At 41.7% G+C, this 23,146-nt stretch overlaps 1 protein-coding gene across 1 annotated transcript in view; it reads right to left on the bottom strand.

Moving 5' to 3' along the window:
* Nucleotides 1-22,261, bottom strand: part of GLG1 (golgi glycoprotein 1) — a 121,655-nt gene extending 99,394 nt beyond the window's left edge. Inside the window, exon 1 of the mRNA XM_018061700.1 lies at nucleotides 21,774-22,261. Coding sequence (XP_017917189.1) covers nucleotides 21,774-22,217 — 444 coding nt within the window. The 5' untranslated portion in view covers nucleotides 22,218-22,261. The remainder of the gene's footprint in view (nucleotides 1-21,773) is intronic.

Consider the following 23,146-nt stretch of genomic DNA (forward strand, 5'->3'; position numbering starts at 1 on the left):
TTTAAGAGGGCTCAACCACTTTCATACCTCCAACTATAGCTTTTTTAAACTGAACAACTAAAATTTAGGTTCAGCTCAAGATCTATTTCCAAATTTACACCCTCTTACTGGAAATTGCTTGAAATGCCTGGCTGTCATTTCAAATTCAACACCAGCTAAGAATTACGTACTTTTGGAGGGAGCCGAACAGTTATGACTAACCTCTCTTCACTTGGTTAAATTCTACTATTTCTGCAGCTCAGTCATCATTTTCTCAGGACAATATTTCCAGATTCTCTGATTAGCAAAATGTACATGTAGATCTCTTTCAAAGTTTTTATCTTACCTGCAATTTTCCATTTTTTGTGTGATTCTTTAATGGCTATCTCCTCCACTAGACGGTAAGCCCCATGAGAACAAGGACCATGCCTTTCGGGAATGGGAGGTGAGCTATAGAATAATCCCCATGTTCCCAGCACCGACCATTAAATTTCAGACATGAAGTAAATAACAGTGATCCAAAGTCTGGCAAATGAATGAACAAAAGCACTCTCAATTTCTCGTAAGTAATGAGTCTCCCTTCAATCTCACTGCTATCTCCACTGCTACCAGTCCACTGTGGTTCACAGTTTAATGCCAAACACAATTTATTCAATGAGCTCTCTCAGATCTTCCTTACTTTAATCCACATTCACAAAAATAATTTCCTTAACTATTTTATTCTCTACCCAAGAATCTTCAATGACTTCCTACTTTCCTCAAAAACAAATCTAAGCTAATGCAGACATTCCACTAAAGAGCTCAAAATGTCAAGAACAAATAACGTCAGTTGCTCGGGGCAACCTTCTCACTGGCCAAGGCTCTGAAAAACATTGACTAATTCTTCATTCTAAATTCCTTGCAGACCTCCACCAGTAATATTACCTTGAAAATGTTACTATTAATTGCACCACAAATGCCAAACATTAACCAAGTTTTGTTGGCAATACATTTACAAACTCTTAGGATGTTTCCTACAAGGTATGATTAATACTATTATTTGTAACATTCTTACTAATTAGAATTTCAGGCAGTTGCATTTTATAAATTTGTCCTTAAATTCTAATGCTTGCTCACAGATTCAGCAGTTTTAAATAAAATTACAGCAAATAAATTTAGCCACCCAAAATAACAAATAAACTCTGGTTCAACATTAGGAAAAAAATGTGTTAAAATCATATACCCCATTAAGAAACTTCAAATTTCTTTTTCAGGAGATAGTTTCTGTACAAAATAAAATTTACAAAACATGTACCTAAAAATAAGAAAAAAAAATTCAACCATAATATGCTGTGATATGATACTCAAATCTTTATGAAATAGTATATTATGTAATATAAGAAAGTGCCTTAGTTTCTCTTCTTATTTAGGTCCAACTATTTAAACTGGGTTTTCTAATGTAAGTACAAGACAGATCATTCACATCATTTACAGCAAGAGCCACACAGAACAAAATATTAACAAACTTTCAAGATTCTTTATTTTCAAAATTTGTAACACTTCTAAGTGATTTAACCTGATGCCTGCGGAGTTTTATGAATGTTTCAATACAAAGAACTTCCTGAACTGAAAAACGGCATTATTAGAATACCCTTGCATCAGAAAAAGCATAGAATGAACAAGCCGGGGACACAGGGAAGGTACAGAGAGAGCGGAGCAAGTATCAAGCCATTATGATGCTGCCCCTGGTGAAGGAGAGCTACCCAATCTGAAGACAGAGGTGCAAGAACCCCCACTGGTCACATTCAACCCGAATTTCTCTTTCAGTGATGACCGAAGGGATGACTGGAAAAAAGACACAGACCAACTTTGGAAGATATCCTTCCTCATGCTTTTGAGGTATTAGATCCAGCTGAACATGGGTTTCTTTCTAAGGAAGAACTGATCAAGCAAAGGACTAAAGAAGGTGAGCGTTTTTCTCAGGAGGATACAGAAGAAATGCTGTCTGCTACAACTGCCCAGAATCGAATTCAATCATTACAAGGACTATCTAACAACGACAGTGATGAGATAAAAATGCTGGAGAAGACTCTTGCGAGGCCCTGGACTGCAAGGAGAGCAAACCAGCCAACCCTAAAGGGAATCAGTTCTGAATATTCACTGGAAGGACTGATGCTGAAGCTCCAATACTTGGGCCACCTGATGAGAAGAACTGACTCACTGGAAAAGAGCCTGATGCTGGGAAAGACTGAAGGCAGGGGGAGAAGGGGACGACAGAGGATGAGATGGCTGGATGGCATCACCGACTCGATGGACGTGAGTTTGGGTGGACTCTGGGAGTTGGTGATGGACAGGGAGGCCTGGTGTGCTGCAGACCATGGGGTCGCAAAGAGCTGGACACGACTGAGCGACTGAACTGAAACACTCTAAAGACTTCATTTCTAATTGAAAGGATAATTTTAAGAACTGCTTGTCCCTGTTATTAATAATTTCACATTTTATCTAATACTTCATACATACGCCAATTAATGCCTTCTAACAATAATTTCAGGATATTTGGTTTTTAAAGGTGATCATAACAATTGAAAACATAAATTCAGTATACCTGGCCTTATGGAATGACAAATTGCTAACTATTTAAAAGACTATTTATTTATTTTTGGCTGCCCTGGGTCTCTCTTGAGGGTGCAGGCTTCTCCAGTTGTGACAGTGTGGGCTCAGTAGTCGCGGCACTCGGACTTAGTTGCTCAAGACATGTGGGATCCCAGTTCCCTGCCAGGAATCAAATCAGCATCCCCTGCACTGGAAGGCAGATTCTTAACCACTGGACCACCAAGGAAGTCCCACAAATTGCTAATTATTTTTAAACTATTCTTGAAAGATTAAAAAGGAAAAGAAAGGACTTCTCCAGTGGTCCACTGGCTAATAACTTTGCGTTCCCAATGCAGGGGCCCTGGTTTGATCCCTGGTCAGGGAATTAGATCCCACGCCACAACCAGGAGTTTGCACGCTGCAACTAAAGTTCCTTCGTGCCACAACTAAGACCCTACACGGTCAAATAAGTCATTAATAAATCAATATTTTAAAAAGAAAACATATATGTATACCTATGGCTAATTAATGTCGATGTTTGACAGAAAACAACAAAATTCTGTAAAGCAATTATCCTTCGATTAAAAAATAAATAATTTTTTTTTTAAAAAAGGAAAGGAAAGAAAAAGCACACAGGTGGACAAATAGGCAGACAAGTACCTCACTGCTAGAAAACCACAAATAAATAGGACCCAAGTCTTGGAAGAAAGGGAAGGCTATCAAATTGTCTTGCTAAATACAGTGCTTATGGAGAATTAAGCAGACCTCAGCTCATGATTGGAGAAGGCGATGGCGCCCACTCCAGTACTCTTGCCTGGAAAATCCCACGGATGGAGGAGCCTAGTAGGCTACAGTCCATGGGGTCGTGAACAGTCGGACACAACTGAGCGACTTCACTTTCATTTTTCACTTTCCTGCACTGGAGAAGAAAATGGCAACCCACTCCAGTATGCTTGCCCGGAGAATCCCAGGGATGGGAGCCTGGTGGGCTGCCATCTATGGGGCTGCACAGAGTCGGACACGACTGATGTGACTTAGCAGCAGCAGCAGTAGCTCATGATTAAATGCAATTAAAAAAAATCTGAGCAGTAACATTCCTTCAACTTTATAAAATAGTCCTGTCCTCACACCACATCTAAACTCAAAAAAAGACAGTAAGACTTTCACCACAACTTTTAAAACTGAAGTACAGATGATTACAATGTTTCGGGTGTACAGCAAATTGATTCAGTTTTATATATATATATTCTTTTTTTCAGATTCTTTTCCATTATAGGTTATTACAAGGTGCTAAATATAGTTCCCTGCGCTTTACAGTAGTCCTTGCTGTTTATTTTACATACAGTAGTATCAGTCAATATCAAATTTGTCATTTATCCCTCTCCCACCTTACCACAAATTTTCAAAAAGGATTTCAACTTGGTTTTCCAAAAGGAATTTAAACAAGGACTCCAACTGTTCTGTGTTTTACCTCCAGTATTATATCCAGAGACATTAGGCAATTTGCTCAAAACTAACTGAGGGAGAAAGGGTGTAAAATGACATAGTGGTATAAACAAAGAACCTGTTTAAAAACGGTACTGAGTAATTACCCAAGATAAAGGTTTACAGTAAATACAGAGGTCAAGGCCCTCAAGCTAGGTTAAATGGTGAAGGTGCCTAACAGCAGAAGGTTTCCATTATGAAGTTTATTATTAACATAAAAAGCAGCCTATAAAGCCTAATCCAAAGTATCAAATCTAATCCAATTTTACATACAAATATCAAATTACCTATTCATATGTTAATGGGAATGCTTTCAAATTATCTAAAAACAACGTTTAAATATTGTTCATAAACTGTTCTAAACCTTGAACTGAAGAGCCACGACTCTTCCCTGTGACACTAACCTGACATCAGGTAATCTGCCGACTGCCACAGGACACCCGGACCAGCAGCGTTCCTCAGAGCGCTCGCAGATCCATACCACCTCCAGCCTCAGTCTCACAACTGCTCAATCGCTACAGTTAAGGAAACCGAAGCCTTGCATCAGCCTGAACAAGCACCAACTCTCCAAACTAGGCCGCATGACACACAGAAGAGTCCATTTCAAATGAGTAAGTTTAAGTGCTTGCTCAGCAATTTTTCAATTTGCTGGTAGGGAAGACACCAGCCATCTTCCGAGTCTAGGAAACAAAGGCAATGCACAGCAAGAATAAACCCATGTCTAGACTTCAGCATGCCTATAACTGATTTATCATCACAAAAGAATCATCACCAAATCGCCCAATAGAGAAACGAAATAATGGCATTTTTTGAAAAGTAAACTAAACATAGACATATCAAAAGGTTACCAACTTCCTATACAGGCTATTATTATTATTACTAAGTTACTGAACAACTATTCTGGATGACGGAGAATACTCGTTTAGAGTGTCACGCGAGTGTATGCTCCTCGGTTCTATCTCGTCACAACAAAGATTTGGAGCGACGGACATTAAAGCCCTTGGCGTGTCACAGCTCTCGGGCCTTGGACAAACCGTGTTATAGCTCTTAGACAAATCAGTGTTACAGCTCCATCTTATTTAGAAGAAAGCAGGAGAATCCATCCTTGAAGCAGGAGAGCATGCCACCCCAAAGACAGAGGAGAGTGGAGGAGCGCGCCAGCGTGCGGGGGAGAGAGAGCCCTTTGGCTCCTCTTTTTGTATGTCCCCCCCCCCCCCCCGCCCCCGCCCGCCGGGCCTTCCCTATGCAAACAGGGCTAGGCAGGAGGGCCGTTTGTTCTCCCCGAAGTCCCCACTCGGCCCTCAGACCTTCCTTTGAGCTTCCTTTGTTCTCCTTTCGTGGGCTTTCCCTGTCTTTCAGCCACCACCGTTTGGGACTCCTGTTTCCTACTCTACCTACCTATCAAGAGGGACCAACAATCTGCACTTCTGCTACACGCTGCTTGCTTGTTCTAGTTAACCTAAAGAGTGAATCCACTGTTGTCCCAAAATAATGTATAAACCACCATTACAAGGCACTGCTAAACTCTCAGGAAAATAGCAAAAGTTCCAGCACTTGCCAAGCTCAATTTTCCAGGCGAGGTATTCCTTGAATCCTAGAATTCCTTTTCGGTAACATAAATGGATACAATAATGGAAAGGCCAGATCTAGAAAAAGATGACTGTGAAAATAACGTCTTTAGAAACTGAGGGGGAGAAAAGCAAAGTCTAAGGATTCTGGCTCCTCACAGCAGAATGAGCAGACCTCCTTCAGAAAGACACTGGTTTTCCCAAACTCTTTGAGAAGGGGGAAAAAAAAGACTAATACAAAATAAATGCAGTTGCTTTTAACTAAGATAAAAGTTTTCATTTTTTGATTTTTCTTTTAAAGTTCTGGCAGTAGGAGAGTGTTTTGTTTTTATTAAGCACAAGAAAAGCTATGAATTAGAACTGACATGGAATACAATTTTTTCATACAGCTTATAGAAAATGTTTAAAACATTTATGTGATAAAACAAATATAGCAAAAAAGTTAATGGTAAAATTTTAGTGGTTGGGTAGATAAGTGATCAATGTATGAGTTTTTTAAAAAGCTTTCTGTAAGTTTGAACCATTCCATAATAAAGTGGGGGCTAAAACTAAATCACCTCTTACAGTAACAGTGGTGATTAAGTAAAATTATGTACACAAGCACACAGCAGTTGCCCAATAAATATTAGTCTACTTCCTCTTCCCTTTTGAACAAAGTCAGTTATCCAAAGAATGAGCTACCTGAAAAGTCATGAACTTCAGGTTCTAGAAATACATGTATGTTCGGAACTTGAAAAGTCTTTGACAGTAAACGGAAGTTCTTTTAAAGGCACAGATGAACTCAAGAGAAAGAGGAATCCCCTAGGTGCCAGGAAAAGGAGGGAGGGAGGATTAAAAACCACAGCACCAGAAATAAAGGCAGGAAGAGGGGAGACTGTTCCATTAACTTAGGGCTTGGGGCTTAACACCAGGAACAGGACACAAGGTCCTGACTGTTACCAAGTATAAAACTGACACTGGAAGCGAGATCACTACACAAGGCTGAAACTGCTTCCAAGGTTTAAATCAAAGAGCTTGTAACACTAGAAACCGATCACAAGGAAGTATTTCCATACATTTAGAGCATAGCGAAGAAAAATCTGACTGTTCATCAACAACTTTCGCCTTTCCTAGAGAAAATGGGAAGAACAGGACTGCTTTGGTATGCCAAATCAGAGGCTGGCACATGAGCCTGACCTGACTTGCCCAGACAACTGGCAGGCTCGCCTGCTGTCTGGGGACGGTCACAGGAGCGCCTCGCCCGGTCCCCTGTGTCCAGGTGCTGCACGTGAGCCCTTCTCGCCAGACTGACTGAGGCCAGGGCTTTTATGAACTTGTGGTTCAAAGGGTGAATTCTATGGTGTGTGAATTACAAGAAAGGAAGGGTAATAAGGAGTTAAAAAGAAAAAAAAGCAGCGGGCCAGGGCAGCTAACTCTCTTGTGTGCCTGAAGGCAGAAAGCTCCACAGCCCCAGGAAATGCAGCCACAGATGGGGAGGAACCAGGGTCTCCAGATCACCAGCCTCCAGCAAGTCTTCACAACCTCTCTTGTGTTAAGCCACTGCATTTTGGGGTTTGGCATAATGGCAGTTAGTTTTGCCCTAAACAATGTATTAAGGAAATCTTTTATCTTCTAAGTTGGTAAAAGGTTTGGCTCAACCCAGTTACAAACAAACTGACCTTGACACAAAATGAAATTATACCTGTGGAACTCTCATTTAAGGTAGTTTCGTCAACATGAGTAATGGAAAAATATTTCTTTATCTTAATTAAAAATAAAAAAAAGTTAAATAGGTAACATATACATAATAGCTCAAATATTTTTTAAAAAATCAAAAATATAGGGAATTCCCTGGTGGTCCAATAGTTAGGACTTGGCACTTCCACTGCCATGAGCCTGGGTTCAATCCCTGGTGAGGGAACGAAGATCCTGAAAATCACATCTCATAGCCAAAAATAAATTTAAAATATAAAAGAATAAATAAAAATAAAAGAATATAATGGAAAGTTTCCCACCTATTTTTATCCTCCATTAGTCCTAATTTCTTCTGTATCCTTCCGGAGCATTCTAATGCAAATACAAGCAAATACTGATAAATACTTGTATTCTTATTTTTCCTATTTGATTACAAAAACAGTAGTATACTATACCAAGCAATAACTTTACTTTCCTAATTTAGTAACACATCTTGGAGATCTTTCCATACGTGACATAAGGAGCTTCTTTTCCACAGCAATACAATAGTTCATTGTAATGATGCACAGTAATTTATTTAATCACTCCTTTATTGAAGGGTGTTAGGTTGCTTCCAATTGAGGTTGCTTCCAATTATTTGCTATTACGAAAAAAAAAAAAAAGCTTCAATTTAATTCCTCTTACACATTGACCATACTGTTATGTATTAATTTTCAGAAGCAGAATTGTCAAAAGATACATTTGCAATTTAATAAATAATTCTCAATCTCCTTTTCTAACAAATTCTCCTAATCTCCTTTTGATATGTTATAAGTTAAAACTCAAGGGATGGTGATTTCTACTCCAGTTCATGAAGGATTAATTACCATAGAAAACGCCATCGTAGTAATTAACAACTAGGCACAATATATGAAATAAATTTCAGTCATCGGCCAACAGGCAGCATAAGCCTAAAACGCCTGAGAGAAGGGAAACACCGTGAGCCTGCCGGTTTCCCAGCTTACTGCCAGGAAGGGGTTTCCAGGCGGCAGCACAGGGAGGGGGAACCCAAGCAGACTCGGGGTACTGATGAGCAGAGAGGTCAAAGTGCAGGGGCTCCAAGGTGGCCAAAATTTGCAAAACAGAGTGGATAATGGACAGGAGAGCTGTACAAAGAGCCGAGGAGAAAGTCAACGGGATCTCCTGAGTCAAGTTGTATCCTTTGCGCCTTCAGTGGGAAATGAGACACTGAGAAGCCAAGCTCACCCAGGGCAGGGAGTGCGTTCCCACCAGCAAGCTGGGAAACTGAGGAGAGTTGCAGCTCACTAGGAGATCAAATTAGGCCTAGCCTAAAGGCTGCTCTGGACTTGCCCTAACAAAGTTTAAAAGTCTCAAAAGGATCAAACTGATCTGCATGCAACCTGTGTGCCAGACAAAGGCCAACACTCTTTAGGAATTCAACAAAATGCAGCAGAGATGTAAAACACACAATGACCAACACCCAGCCAAAAAGAAAAAACACCGTGAAGGCAGGAAGTAGAAATGTGGATGCCAGAAGAAAAACTCATCAGTAGAAAAAGACCAAGAAATGACCAATGACGGGATGAGCAAGTAACGCCTTAAAACAGCTGTTACAAAAAGCATTCAAGGTCTTAAAGGAAAATATGAACACAAGGAAGACAGAAATGGTCTCTATCAGATCCATATCAAACTTCTACAGATGAAACCAGAGCATCTAAAATAAAAGATACACTGGACAGTTGCCATTAATAGCAGGCCGACAACCACAGAAGAAAAGATCTTTCAACCTAAAAGATACAGCAACAGTAATAACGCAAAATGAAAGACGGGGGGAAACCCAGCCACATCGCTGGAGGGGAGAGGAGGGTGAAGAACAGAGCCTCATGACCAAGACGGCAGCAAGCAATTTAATCCCTTTATGATTTGAGGAATAGGAGCACATAGTATGTTTTCAACTATTCCTTGGCATATTTACATTAAAATGGGCTATAAAAATACTTTTAAAAATATGAAAACATATCATTTATGTTAATGTGAAAATTATCAGAACAATGTGGTAATACACAACAACCAAAAAAAAAAAAAGATTTTAAGTTTTTAAAGACTTGGATTTTAAAATTTAAAACTTCAAAAGAGTTCAGAAGTCTAAGCTCCATATCTTAATACTTACATGACTTGGGCAAATCACAACCCATCTGATTCTTGCGGTGTTTCAGTCTGTAAAATTAGGCCGACCTCTGTCCTATCCACTACATACCATTATCAAGAGCTCCAAATGAGATTACAAGCATTCCATAAACTAAATACTAGTCCACAACTTAACTCAGAGTAATTCAGTTTTTTAAAAGCACGTGTATTTGGTGAGTCCTCTGACATTTATACCTAGTTCCACATCTCCCCTATTGTGAGAGAAGTTTTTCAGAATACATTATTTTTTAAGAAACAAAACTCTCAAGTCACCTTTTCTAAATGCCAAAAAATCATGCTATTTATTAATTTACCCATATAGTGAGTGCTCATAAATATTTCACAAATAAACGAGTAAGGTATAAAACAATCTACACTGGTTCCCGTCTTTCAACCTTAGGGGCAGATAAACCCAAGGAGAAGCTGGGGAAAACAACCTCAGGAAGACGTCCCAGGTGAAAGTCCTACACCACAATGACTAAACTTCTCTGATCCCCTTGCTCTTAACTCTTGATATTAAGATGATGGACCTCCCTGATGGCTCCCTGGTAAAGAATCTGCCCGCAATACAGGAGACCTGGTTTGATCCCTGGGTTGGGAAGATCCCCTGGAGAAGGGAATGGCTACCCACTCCAGTGTTCTTGCCTGGAGAATCCCACAGACTGAGGAGCCTGGCAGGCTCCAGACCATGGGGTTGCAAAGAGCCAGACACCACTGACTAACACAATACTTTAAGATGATACAAAAGGAAACAATGAATATTGCCACAGAAGCAGATACTATTGACTCAAAATCTGAACAAGGACGAACAACTGACTGAACCATATGAAGCTGCTTTTTATAAATCAAATATGATTGGTTCAGTTCAGTCACTCAGTTATGTCCAACTCTGTGACCCCATGGACTGCAGCACACCAGGCCTCCCTGTCCATCACTAACTCCCAGAGCTCGCTCAAACTCATGTCCATCCAGTCAGTGATGCCATCCAACCAGCTCATCCTCTGTCGTCCCCTTCTCCTGCCTTCAATCTTTCCCAGCATCACGGTTTTTACCAATGAGTCAGTTCTCATGATCTTTTCCAATGAGTCCGTTCTTTGCATCAGGTGGCCAAAGTATTGGAGCTTCAGCATCAGTCCTTCCAATGAATATTCAGGACTGATTTCCTTTAGGACAGATGGGTTTGATCTCAAACATTAGTAATTCTAATGGTTCAAACTGCTAGTAAAAACAAGCCAGGAAACAGTGCTTAAAGGAGAGCTGGTAGTGGGGAGGGACAGTGGGCTGTGCCAAGGGAAAGATAACGAGCAACAGTCTGGGGCTGAAACTACTCAAATCACTGCATATAAAATCTCTGTCAACAAACAGTATTTACATGAAAAGCCTGTAAACTCAACAGCTGTAACCTGGTACTCTCTGGAAGCCATGAACTACTTGGCGGGGGAGGGGAAGCAAACAGTAGGCTGTCACGTAGGGAGCTAGTGGGAAGCAGAGCTGGAGAACAGAGAAGCAACCTGAGACCAAATTTATTTCCTAAAGAGGATGGAACCATATCCATCTCCTGACTTCTGCTTTCACTGCTAATTTCTCCTGCATCAGATAATATTTTCAAGCTGAAAACCAAGACAACCTTATAAATTCTTGAAACGTCTCATAATGATTTAAAAAAAGAAAACCAGCAATTCTACACACTAAAAGTTTTTATCTATACACATCAGTCACATCTTAATCTAGCAAGTAAGTTTTAAAAAGAGATTGTGGAATTCTAGCTATTTCGAAACTATTCACAACTAACTCTACTACCTAATAACATCAGAAAGAAAGCTTACATACTGAAAATACCTTGTGCTGTTTTTAATGTATGAGTAACTTATGTATTTATACTTTAATATAGATTGTTTCAAAGGCCAGCCAATGTTCCCACTTTAGCAATTTATAAGTCCTTACATTTTACTTTCCCTCTGCAAAGTTGTCAACTTTCAGGAAAATTTACGTGATTTTTATATTTATCTGGTTTAACAAAGGGCAAAAAGATAAGGATCAATGCCTTCTGTTTCTCAGCTGATAAAACAGCTATTTAGTCATTCCAACCTGCAGAGCGAGGATGTTTCAAGCAGTACTGTCTTAGGAATAGAATGTTTTTTTCCCCTCTCACATCAGAGAACAGAGATTTCCTTTGTCTTGATGGGCAGTATATCCCAAATTTAGGCATCATTTAGGCCTAGAAAATGAAAGAACACTTGGTAGAACTGAATTCCTTCACCCAGGGAATTCACTCCTTTGCCTCCACAACCTCAAATTGTATCCATTTTAAATTCCTGGTGAAGACTCAGTAAGTTTTTGACCTTACTGCTCTTCAGGTAAGTTCAACTACAGCCTTTGTGAAGAAGTCTTGGATGGATTATATAAAAGGTACGGCTCATTACAGTTCACATTTCTCTTAAGACAGTGAACGTACAGCCATATCTTGAAGGGTGTCATCTGCAACAACAAAGGACCACTGATGAGCAAGTACAATTTGATGAATATTTCAAAAATTTTTTTTTCATTCTCATCATAACCCTGTGGAAGTAGGTTTTATACCTCAACTTTACAGATAAGAAAGGTGAAGTTGAAGAGAAATCTGTCCAAAGTCACAGTAGGTGGTAGGTGAGTGAGGACTTGAATCCGGACTATAGTTTCAGAATCCACTCTTTTCCCGCTCACTCCGCTCACGCCACAGCTTCTCCTATGAAAAGCCCCACATGATAAAAGCGCCTTGACAGATTATTTCATGTGCAGCAGGTATGCTCAGTAGATGGCCATTAATTAACAAATGGTGGACTCTATGCCTGATTAAAACTCTCCATTACATCCCCTTTTCCTTCTCAAAGTTTTTATTGACTTTATGTTGTTTATCACATTACAGAGCTGATTTGGCTGGCGTGGGAACGGCGGAAGTTCTGTAAGTGACTTTCCAAGTTAAATTACAAATGAAACCTTTCTAGACATCAGAGCATTTTCTTTAAACATGATTTTTAAATTCTTTTTTCTTTGTTGTAATTCTGCATTTGAACTGATTTATAACATACATACATTCCCTTGGTTAATTTCTCTCACATATTTCACTTCGCTGTTTATCTTATGATTTAAAGTATGCATCACATATGTTTTCTGTTTGTTTTTAAAGGAACACAAAAATGTTTTAAAGAATTTGTTCTATTTCACAAGGATATAGATCCAGTACCCATTTTCACTATGACTCTCCCTACATAGAGTTATAATGTTATTCAATCCTTCAACAGGAGAATTTATAGGTTACTGTAAGCACCATGCAACTGATCTAATTTTCTAACTTCAGTAAAATTATTAAAGCTGAGTGAAAATAAATGTCTGGTTCTCTTAATACACTGTTTTTAGATTCCAGTCCACACTTCTAGTTCTCCACACTCTATTTTAATGCAGATACAAGGGTAAGTACTGGCACAGTTCTGAGGACCATCACTTGAGATTCTTTTTAAGTTTTAAATATATCTAACTCAACCAAATAAAGATGAGTCACTTACTGACTCCCAGTTTTATGAGTTTAGCTCCTCTCACTCTGAAGGAGCTATTGTACCCCTGACAACTCATAAATTCAGCATGAGGAAGATGACATCCATCCATTAAGCAGATCAGCAGGCACTTTAAGGTGGCTAAATTAAGAATTTCATGATATGAACAACCAATTTAAGATTGAGACGCACTGACGGGCTTTAACTGGATTCTCCCAACCATTTTCTCCACCATATGCTCATAGAATTTAATTTATTCTTCTCTTATGGCACTTACTACTTTATAACCTGCATTATGGTCTTAATAAAGATATCTTTTACTTCTTCCAGGCTGGTGTTGCCCAACAAGAATATAATGGAAACCACATATGTTATGTCTTCTAGTAGTCACATTGAAAATTAAAAAGTGAAACTGGCTTTAATAATGTTTTTAACTCAATATACCCAGCATACTCTCATGTGAACAGTAATCAGTGTAAAAAGAGATGAGACTCCCGGGTGGTCCAGCGGTGAGGACTCCGCGTTTTCACTGCTGAGGGCGGGGGTTTGATCCCGGGTGTGGAAACTGTGATCCCCCAGGGTGTGCAGCACGTGCCCCCACAAAAACTGAAAGAGTTTATTTTCCTATGTGTGCAAAGTCTTCAAAATCAAGTGTGTATTTGACACTTACAGCACAGCCCAACTCAGACTGCTCCTATTTCCACGGCTCGGCAGCTGCATTTAGCTGGTGACTACCACGCTGGACTACCACAGGGATGGCGGAGGGGCATGAGCCATTTTACAGCTGGACAAGACTTGCTTTCAAGTCTTAATTTCACTAGTTACCGGCCCAGAGGCAGCTCCCTCATTTAAAAAAATAGTCATCATTGAAATAATACTAATGATATATTTTTCATAAGATTAAATGAGATACATAACACCTAGGAAACATCCTGTCCCTTAGAACAAGGCAAACAAAAATCCCTCGATAAATGCTACTATTATCATATATTTGTAGCCTTTAACACTAGGCACAGTGAGTTGCACACAGTATGCATTCAATAAATGTTTGCTGAAGGAAGAGAAATTACTTTGCACGACATTAAACAAGTCATCTTAACGGCTTCTCTTTAAAATACATTTCTCATATAAGCAAGAGAAGTTTTCTGGGCAGATTGTTGCTGATGAAATTTGTTTTGAACACATTAGAAGAAACGTACAAAGAGAATGAACCATCTCATCTCTTGGACTGTTCTTTATTGTCTTCCAAAGAACAATGAATTATTAAGCACCTGTTTACGGGAAAGCATTCTTATCAAGAAACTTCTTAAAAACTTCATTGCGTAAGTGACAGTGCTATTTTACAAGTAACTCAATTATCTGCAGGAATATTTTATCTCAGGTTGGGATAAAAACACACCCCGTTTCTGGGCTTTACTTGAAGAACAGTGGTGCAAGCAAGACCCTTTATAATCTGGACTCAAAAAATTCTCAAACTCTCTACTTGAGTCAGTACAGTCCCTTTAATTTCTCAAAGCACCTTTCCTTTTCGCCTGCGCTTATGACTCCCTTGCACGTCTCATAGTCCTACACTGACAGAATCACAGAGCACCAGCGCTGAAAGGATCTTAAGTGGTAAGCCAGTCTTCCAAAGCATATGTGGTAAGCAAGATGATTTCAAGTGGTCTGTGCTATCATTGCCTACTTCAATGGTCACAGAGTTTGTTTAATGTTAAAAGAGAAAAATATAACAAGCACATCAGATTCAAGGACTCATGTAGGGAGTTCCCTGGTGAACTAGTGATTAGAGTTTGCCGCTGTCACTATCATGGCCCAAGTTCCCACTGGTTGGGGAACTGAGATCCTGCAAGCCATGTGGTGGGACAAACAATAAAATAAAATTGGAAGGAAAAAACGGAAATCACGTATATGTTCACTTACAACAGGGTTAAACTGTCCCTCAGTTCAGTTCAGTCGCCCAGTCGTGTCCAGCTCTTTGCGACCCCATGGGACTGCAGCACGCCAGAACTCCCTGTTCATCACCAACTCACTCCCAAGTGTGCTCAAACTCATGCACATCAAGTCAGTGATGCCATCCAACCATCTCATCCTCTGTTGTCCCCTTCTCCTCTTGCTCTGCCCGTCACTACTTAACTGTCCCTCAGTTCAGTTCAGTCGCTCAGTCGTGTCCGACTCTTTGCGACCCCATGAATCACAGCACGCCAGGCCTCCCTGTCCATCACCAACTCCTGGAGTTCACTCAAACTCATGTCCAACGAGTTGGTGATGCCCTCCAGCCATCTCATCCTCTGTCGTCCCCTTCTCCTCCTGCCCCCAATCTCTCCCAGCATCAGAGTCTGTTCCAATGAGTCAACTCTTCGCATGAGGTTGCCAAAGTATTGGAGTTTCAGCTTCAGCATCAGTCCTTCCAATGAACATCCAGGACTGATCTCTTTTAGGATGGACTGGCTGGATCTCCTTGCAGTCCAAGGACTCTCAAGAGTCTTCTCCAACACCACAGTTCAAAAGCATCAATTCTTCGGTGCTCAGCCTTCTTCACAGTCCAACTCTCACATCCATACATGACTACTGGAAAAACCATAGCCTTGACTTTGACCTTTGTTGGCAAAGTAATGTCTCTGCTTTTGAATATGCTGCCTAGGTTGGTCATAACTTTCCTTCCAAGGAGTAAGCGTCTTTTAATTTCATGGCTGCAATCACCATCTGCAGTGATTTTGGAGCCCCCCTAAATAAACTCTGACACTGTTTCCACTGTTTCCCCATCTATTTCCCATGAAGTGATGGGACCAGATGCCATGATCTTCGTTTTCTGAATGTTGAGCTTTAAGCCAACTTTTTCACTCTCCTCTTTCACTTTCATCAAGAGGCTTTTTAGTTCCTCTTCACTTTCTGCCATAAAGGTGGTATCATCTGCATGTCTGAGGTTATTGATATTTCTCCCGGCAATCTTGATTCCAGCTTGTGCTTCATCCAGCCCAGCATTTCTCATGATGTACTCTGCATAGAAGTTAAATAAGCAGGGTAACAATATACAGCCTTGACGGACTCCTTTTCCTGTTTGGAACCAGTCTGTTGTTCCTACTTAAGGGTAAAAAAAAAGTGGTGATCTGATTTTTAAGCCAAGAGTAGCAGAGCTGGGATCCATCCAAGTCTAAATCCTAGTTCTGTGCTCTGTTCATTGCTCTAAAGGATTCACTGCCCATGTAACATGCAGTGATGAACACTCTCTTATACAACTGTTTCCTGATCACAATCCCCTTTATCAAACCAACTGTAAGCAATGCTGGTGTCTTAAAATACTAGTTCTCTTCCACTATGGTAAGCGCATAACCGAGCAATCACACCTTGATTATGAGGTTAGACTGCTTCCAACCACTGAGAGTCAGCACAGGAGGCAATTCCATGTTGGCTCAAACAAAATAATCATAATATATCCTAAAATCAAACAATGTTTGGATTAATTGCTGTTTGCATTATTCATTTCACTATTTTCACCCATGAATGAGCACGACGGTACACACATAAATTCTACAAACTATAAATACAGACAGAATACACAGGAAACAACTCATATAGATCAAATAAAAGGGATCTCGAAAACTAAATTGTACACAGGAGGAAACTGAACCTTAGTGGTAAAATGACTGGCTCTCCCTGGTAGCTCAGTGGTAAAGAACTCGCCTGCCAATGGAGCAGACGCAGGAGACACGGGTTCAATCACTGGGTCAGCAAGGTCCCCTGGAGAAGAGAAAGGCAACCCACCCCAGCATTCTTGCCCAGGAAATCACACAGACAAAGGAGCCTGGGAGGCTACGGTCTATAGGGGCTGCAGAGTCGGACACGACTGCTGAGCACACACACACTTCCAAACCCAGTCCAAGCCTGGAAGGCCCGAGTGCAGTCCTCTTACCTTCTCTTTTCTTATCCGATGGCTGGATGCAGTAATCATCCAGAACCTACAGGAGGGGCCTGGGATGAGAGAGCAGGGGCCTGGTACATGAGTCACTACAGAAACAGCATAAAGTGGCACTGCATGAATGGAACGGAGAAGCAGTTCTACATTTAGTTAACAGCGGTGCCAGCTCTAGTCCTAATTTGCACTTCGTGGTGTTCCATTGATTCAATACAAATAGTAGGGGGATACATCTAAATTCTTCCATTATACAAGTTATGCTGAAGGTAACACAGAATCTGAAAATCTTTTCATGAAGCAGAAACTCTACTTGTAATGGACTCAGATTAGTAATTAGCTTTGTCTAATGATGTCGGTCTGTCCACCTGAGAAATCTATACAATACTGCAATGCTAAGATGCTGCTGCTACCCAACTGTTCTTGGTAGTGAGGAAAACAGAATTCTAATTCCAGGCTGCTCTTCTCACTTTGTGTCCATTTATGAACCCCTGGCATTCTCAATAGCCATATGCTAACTTTCCTAGCTGCAATCATCCATGGAGGATTAGAAAGCATACAATCTTTGACGTCAGAGAGAATTTTCTGAATACAAGCCTTACCACTTAGGTCAGGCTATAACACTGGACAACTTACTTCATCTCTCTGAGTCTGCTTCTCAACTAAGATAATAAGATAACACTATTCACCTCACAGGATAAATAATACAGATACTGTGGCCTACTATCTTAGGACACAGTTAAGAGAAAGACTAAGAATAGAAAAAGAAAATGTTCACCCACGAGTCAAAGCAGGTTTACGGTTTGTAATGTAATTCCTCTTCAACGTATATTAGTGAAAGTGCAAGTGAAGTCACTCAGTTGTGCCCGACTCTGTGCAACCCCATAGACTGCAGTCCACCAGGCTCCTCTGTCCCTGGGATTCTCCAGGCAACAGTACTGGAGTGGGTGCCATTGCCTTCTCCAATATATATTATGCTGCCGCTGCTGCTGCGTCACTTCAGTCGTGTCCGACTCTGTGCGACCCCATGGATGGCAGCCCACCAGGCTCCCCCGTCCCTGGGATTCTCCAGGCAGGAACACTGGAGTGGGCTGCCATTTCCTTCTCCAATGCAGGAAAGTGAAAGTGAAGTCGCTCAGTCGAGTCCGACTCTTAGTGACCCCATGGACTGCAGCCCACCAGGCTCCCCTGTCCATGGGATTTTCCAGGCAAGAGTACTGGAGTGGGGTGCCATTGCCTTCTCCAAATATACATATTATAGTCCATCTTAAATAAATATTTACAAAGCATTCACTCTGTGCATAGAAAGTGGTCAAAATGTATAACTTGAAACTGATATATCAAAAGAAGGTACCAAGAAATTCAGAAGAAATACTCTTAATGCTTTTATTTTGGCTTAGCTGTGCGGCACAGTTCTCAAGCCAGGAATCAAACCTGTGCCCCCTACATAAGAGCAGGGAGTCTTAGCCACTGGACAGCCAGGGAAGTCGCCATAATACTTCTAAATACTAAAAAATAGCAAGCAGGTTCTGGTTTTATCTTGTTTTAAGTCCTTATCAGAGACTTACACTGAAGTTTTTATAAATGAAATGACATAGTGTCTGGGACTTGCTTTAAAATACGCCATTCCCCCAAGCCCTGTGATTAAACGAAGTGGGGACAGTTTAAGCTGGGGGATACGTACGGGGCAGGGAATCATCACACTATTCTCGCTACTTCTGTTCATGTATTAGAAAGCTTTTGTTCCTTTTTAAAAAATCTAACAACAAAAACTATGCACATCACTAATAAACTTCTAAAGAATCAACATCTCCACGTGAAACTTCTGCCATTTCAGCCAAAAATATGTAAAGTATTTTAAAATTACTCTCAACATAAAGCATGTCTTTTTTATCAAACATTAAACTAGACAACAGTACCTTCTCTTCCTTTGGTATTACTTTTCCTCTAACTGCCAGAACAGCCCAGGATGTATTTTTCCTTTTACTTATACTAGAAAGTATATGTATGTGAACTAGTTATATGTTTTTTTAACTAGAACTACTATTAACTACATACAGAGATACACACATAACCAGGACTACTATTCCATCATTACTGCTAATATACCCACTATGTAACAGCAGGCCCAGTGGGTATACTTGACCTTTTAAAAAGCATGACTCATCTGAGAGGGTTAAAAAAAAGAAAGAAAAATCCCCCACAACATGTATCTTCAAAATAGTAACCAAAAAATAGAAAAGCTGTGAACTAACCTTAGTCTATATGCTGTTTAACTTACAGTTTTCACATAAAATTTTAATTTGCTGGCATACCATACATTAGACAAACTGTAAGTATCCACTGAAATTATTTAAAGGTAACTATCAGTTCAGTTCAGTCGCTCAGTCATGTCCGACTCTGCAACCCCGTGAATCGCAGCACACCAGGCCTCCCTGTCCATCACCAACTCCCGGAGTTCACACAAACTCATGTGCATCGAGTCGGTGATGCCATCCATAAATACCTTCAAATAGATTCTGTAAGTGAATTAATACATAACTTTGAACACTAAAGGGAACCTTAAAATATTTGAACTTAAGACTTAACCTAACACCATATATCCATGCTACTTCAAAATAAAAATGTGGTTTACCACACTACCATTCAAATAGTCATATGCTTTGCATTTTCGAAATACTAACAGCAAGAACACAGAGAACAATCTTCCCCCAAATAAGTATCCAAAGGAATAAAGAAGCACAAATGTCTGCGTTCCTATCAAACAGTCCTACGTACCAAAAAGCACATAAGAAACACGTGCCATACTTCCATTTCAAATGTGCCTAGCTAGTTCACTTTCTTCTTATATGCTTTCAAATGCATAGATTTAACTAATTCTCTAAGTGGAGTAAAATTTCTTTTTGCTGTCTTTAAAGGAAAAAAAAAAAAAGTAGTTTAAAACTAGCTCCACCTCTTAAAGAATATATATAGTTGTTCATGGTACTATTCTTTCAATTTTTATGTATATAAAATAGGAGGAAAAAAAAACAACAACTGGAAATTTGGAATAAACCCCTGCCCTCCAAAAGCCCCCTCTTTCAATTTACATGACATCTTTTCTTCCATAAAACAGACTCCATTAGTTTACTTCACCTTCAATCAGTCAACACTATTTACTGAGTCTAGGCACTGAATTAGGTACTCTGGAAAGCTACAAAGGAAGTACAAGACCTAGTAACTACCTTCAAAGAGTTTAAATAACATCCCCAGAAAGGAAGGAAAATGTAGTTACCAAAACAATATCCCTGCTGAGAGTCTTACACTCAAAGGTGGAACTACAGGACCTGCACTTTCAGGCCAGGTTTTTTACAGTAAACAATGCAAGAAATACAGTATCTAGCTAGCTAAACCCACTCCAAAAGTGCTCAGATCTGGTATTTATGGATCATACATGCTGCTGCACACTTCTACAGGCATGACAAAGGAACACTGCTCCTGTGAGTGACAGAATCCACGTGTCCTTAATACATGTCAAGAAAGAGGTACTCCTAGAAAGGGCCACTTTCCCTAATAACATCCTGTTTCTGCCACAAACTACTCACCAAATGTTTGGTCTTCAACATTACGATCCTAGTTTGAGAGAACAGCATGTATTTTATATCCTCAAAGGCCAAACAGAAAATTTCAAGAAGCTTGACACAGTTAAGAATCTTAGCTGTACTGACTACAGGAGTAGGTGACGAATCAAGAACAAGGGATTCTTTTTCTAATTTTCAAATTGTAGATAAGTCATCTAAGGCTCCACATTTCTGGTGGCTCCAGAAATTTCCTTTCTCTCTGTCCCCTGAGCATGTATATCTTTTCCTCTTGTGAATTACTCTGTATGGACTACCAGAGCAAATATCAAGTGGGATAAGGGGGGAAAAACTGCCAAGACTAGCCTTTTTCTACAAACCAATGGTCTTCCTGTGACCATGAACATCTTAGGCAACTCTGATAACAATTTTCCAAATAAAACTGTATCAAGCAGTGGTTTCATTCTATGTCAACTTTGGGGCCTTTGTTTAAACGTTGGAAAAAGTGTCCCTACCAGATTTGCTCCCAAACTTTGATAACTGTCAAAATTGCACTTAAGGTCTGCAGCATTAAATCTAGAGAATTCTGTGTTACTAAACTGAATGGCATCAAAGAACATCAAAACAAGACGGCATTAAGAGGTACAGTCAGACAAGCAAAAAGATCAGAAAGCAAAGACCTCACAGCCCAGCTTCAAACGCTGCCTCAACTTTTCAAGCTTTGGGACCACTTGGGATTCATTACAAATTGACCAAAAGACGTGAAGGAAAAAAAAAAAAGCATATATTAGTTTCAGCAGCTGATAAATAACAGGAATTTTTGAATTACAGAAGAATAGGGTAAAGACAGTAAATCTGGCTGCAGACTACAATACACATCAGAACAGAACTCGAGCTGTCTAAACATTACCTACTGCCAATAAACAGAAGGGCATTCTTTACCAGCTGAAGTACGCCAACCATCTTTCACGTTTTAAAGAGCTGCTACAAATTACCCAAACCGAAAAGAGGGGCAAAATCCTACACAGGTCTTCACCGAGGAGCCACCGCGCTTAGAGCATCACACAAAAGACCGGAGCAAACATAGACTCGCTCTGGGCCTCGGCCGCCGGCGGCCGGGAGCCGGGGTGGGCGTCCCAGACCCCCGCCGGGAGCGAGTGAGGGCTGGGGGTGGGGTCCCCTCCCCGGAGCGCGCCGGGGAGCGGGCGGCCGCGCAGAGGAAGCGAGAGGCGCGGCCGCGGCGTCAGCGGCTGCCCAGGCCGCCCGGCGTCCGCGGCGGCCAGGCCTGCGCGCCCGGCGCCCGGCGCCTCACCTCTCGCACGTCCTGCAGGCACTCCAGCACCGCCAGGTTGTTGCTCCAGGTGTGCTTGGGACACACACGGCTCACGTCCTCCCGGCAGGATTCTTCCTCCGCCAGCTTCCAGCCCCCGCCAGCCCCGCCGGGCCCTGCTCCGCCCCGCCGGACCGGAGACCCGCCCGCGGGGAACGGCGGCTGCTGCTGCTGAGGCTGCTGCTGCTGAGGCTGCTGCTGCTGCGGCTGCTGCTGCAACTGAGATGACTGAGGCAGCAGGAGCTGACCCGGCAGCACGCCGCCTCCCGGCTGCGCTCCGAGGGGAAGAAGGTTGCTCCCCGGGCCCGGGCCCTGCCCGTGGCCGCCCGGGCCCTGGATTTTCTGCGCGCCGTCCGCCGCGAGCAGCAGCAGCGGCAGCGCCGCCGCCAAGCGGAACATCCTCAGTACACGTCCACACGCCGCCATCTTGAGTCCGCGGCGAGCTCGACGTGCCCGCCGGCGCCGCGTATTTAAATGAGGGGGCGGGGCGGGGCGGGGCCGGCTGGGTCCCTCCGAACCCCTCCCGCCGCGCGCACCCGCCGCTGGGCGCCGAGCGCGCAAGCCGCCCGGCTCTGAGGGCCCGCGCCCCGGACCTCGGCCGGCGAGAGGGCGACGCTGGGCGTCCCTGGCGCTCCTTCAGATCCCTGGGGAGGACCGCTTTGCCTAATTTCTTTGGTTGTCCGTCACCAAAAGAAAAAAAAAAAAGGATTGTGATTGCCACAACCAAGATGGCCGGTAGACTGTGTCACCCGTTCTGTGACTTGAAAGAAAAAACTTTATGTGTAGAGGTGAGCCTTACACGATAAGGTGTATTCCGATATCCAAGAACCTCTTCTTGCACTTCTCCCTGCTTCCTTCCATCTGCCTCAGAAGCTTCTCTTACCCAGAGAGGAAGGCAGCGCTGAATCAGGGTTAGGAGCACTGGTTCCAGAAGAAAGAGCCCGTTATTCTAGCTCTTGGCAGACTAGACAAATCTTTTAATTTCTCTGAGCCTCCTCGTCTGAGAAGGCAGAGGAGGAACTCTAATGTAAAGTATAATTGTGAAGATTAGAAATAAAGTGGCTGGCCCGCAATATGGGATTCAAAAAGTTATAACCAATATTATGAGTAAACCGGGAAACCCTTTGTATCTGAGCCAGATTTTAAACCCACATTTCGAGGAGGAAATAGCAAAACATGCTGAGGCCTCAGGTTGGTTGTGTCTCGGTAATTGGCTTGTTGTCCTGCATGCAGCATCTTTAGCAGCACTATAGGTGGGAATGGTTGTTTCACTTCTCACTAGTCCCCCCTCCTCCACAGGAGAGAGATACCTTCCCAAAGCATCTTCACATCTATTGTGTCATTTGAGCTATGCA

The sequence above is a fragment of the Capra hircus genome, chromosome 18 (genome assembly GCF_001704415.2).
Source record: "Capra hircus breed San Clemente chromosome 18, ASM170441v1, whole genome shotgun sequence".
NCBI lineage: Eukaryota > Metazoa > Chordata > Mammalia > Artiodactyla > Bovidae > Capra > Capra hircus.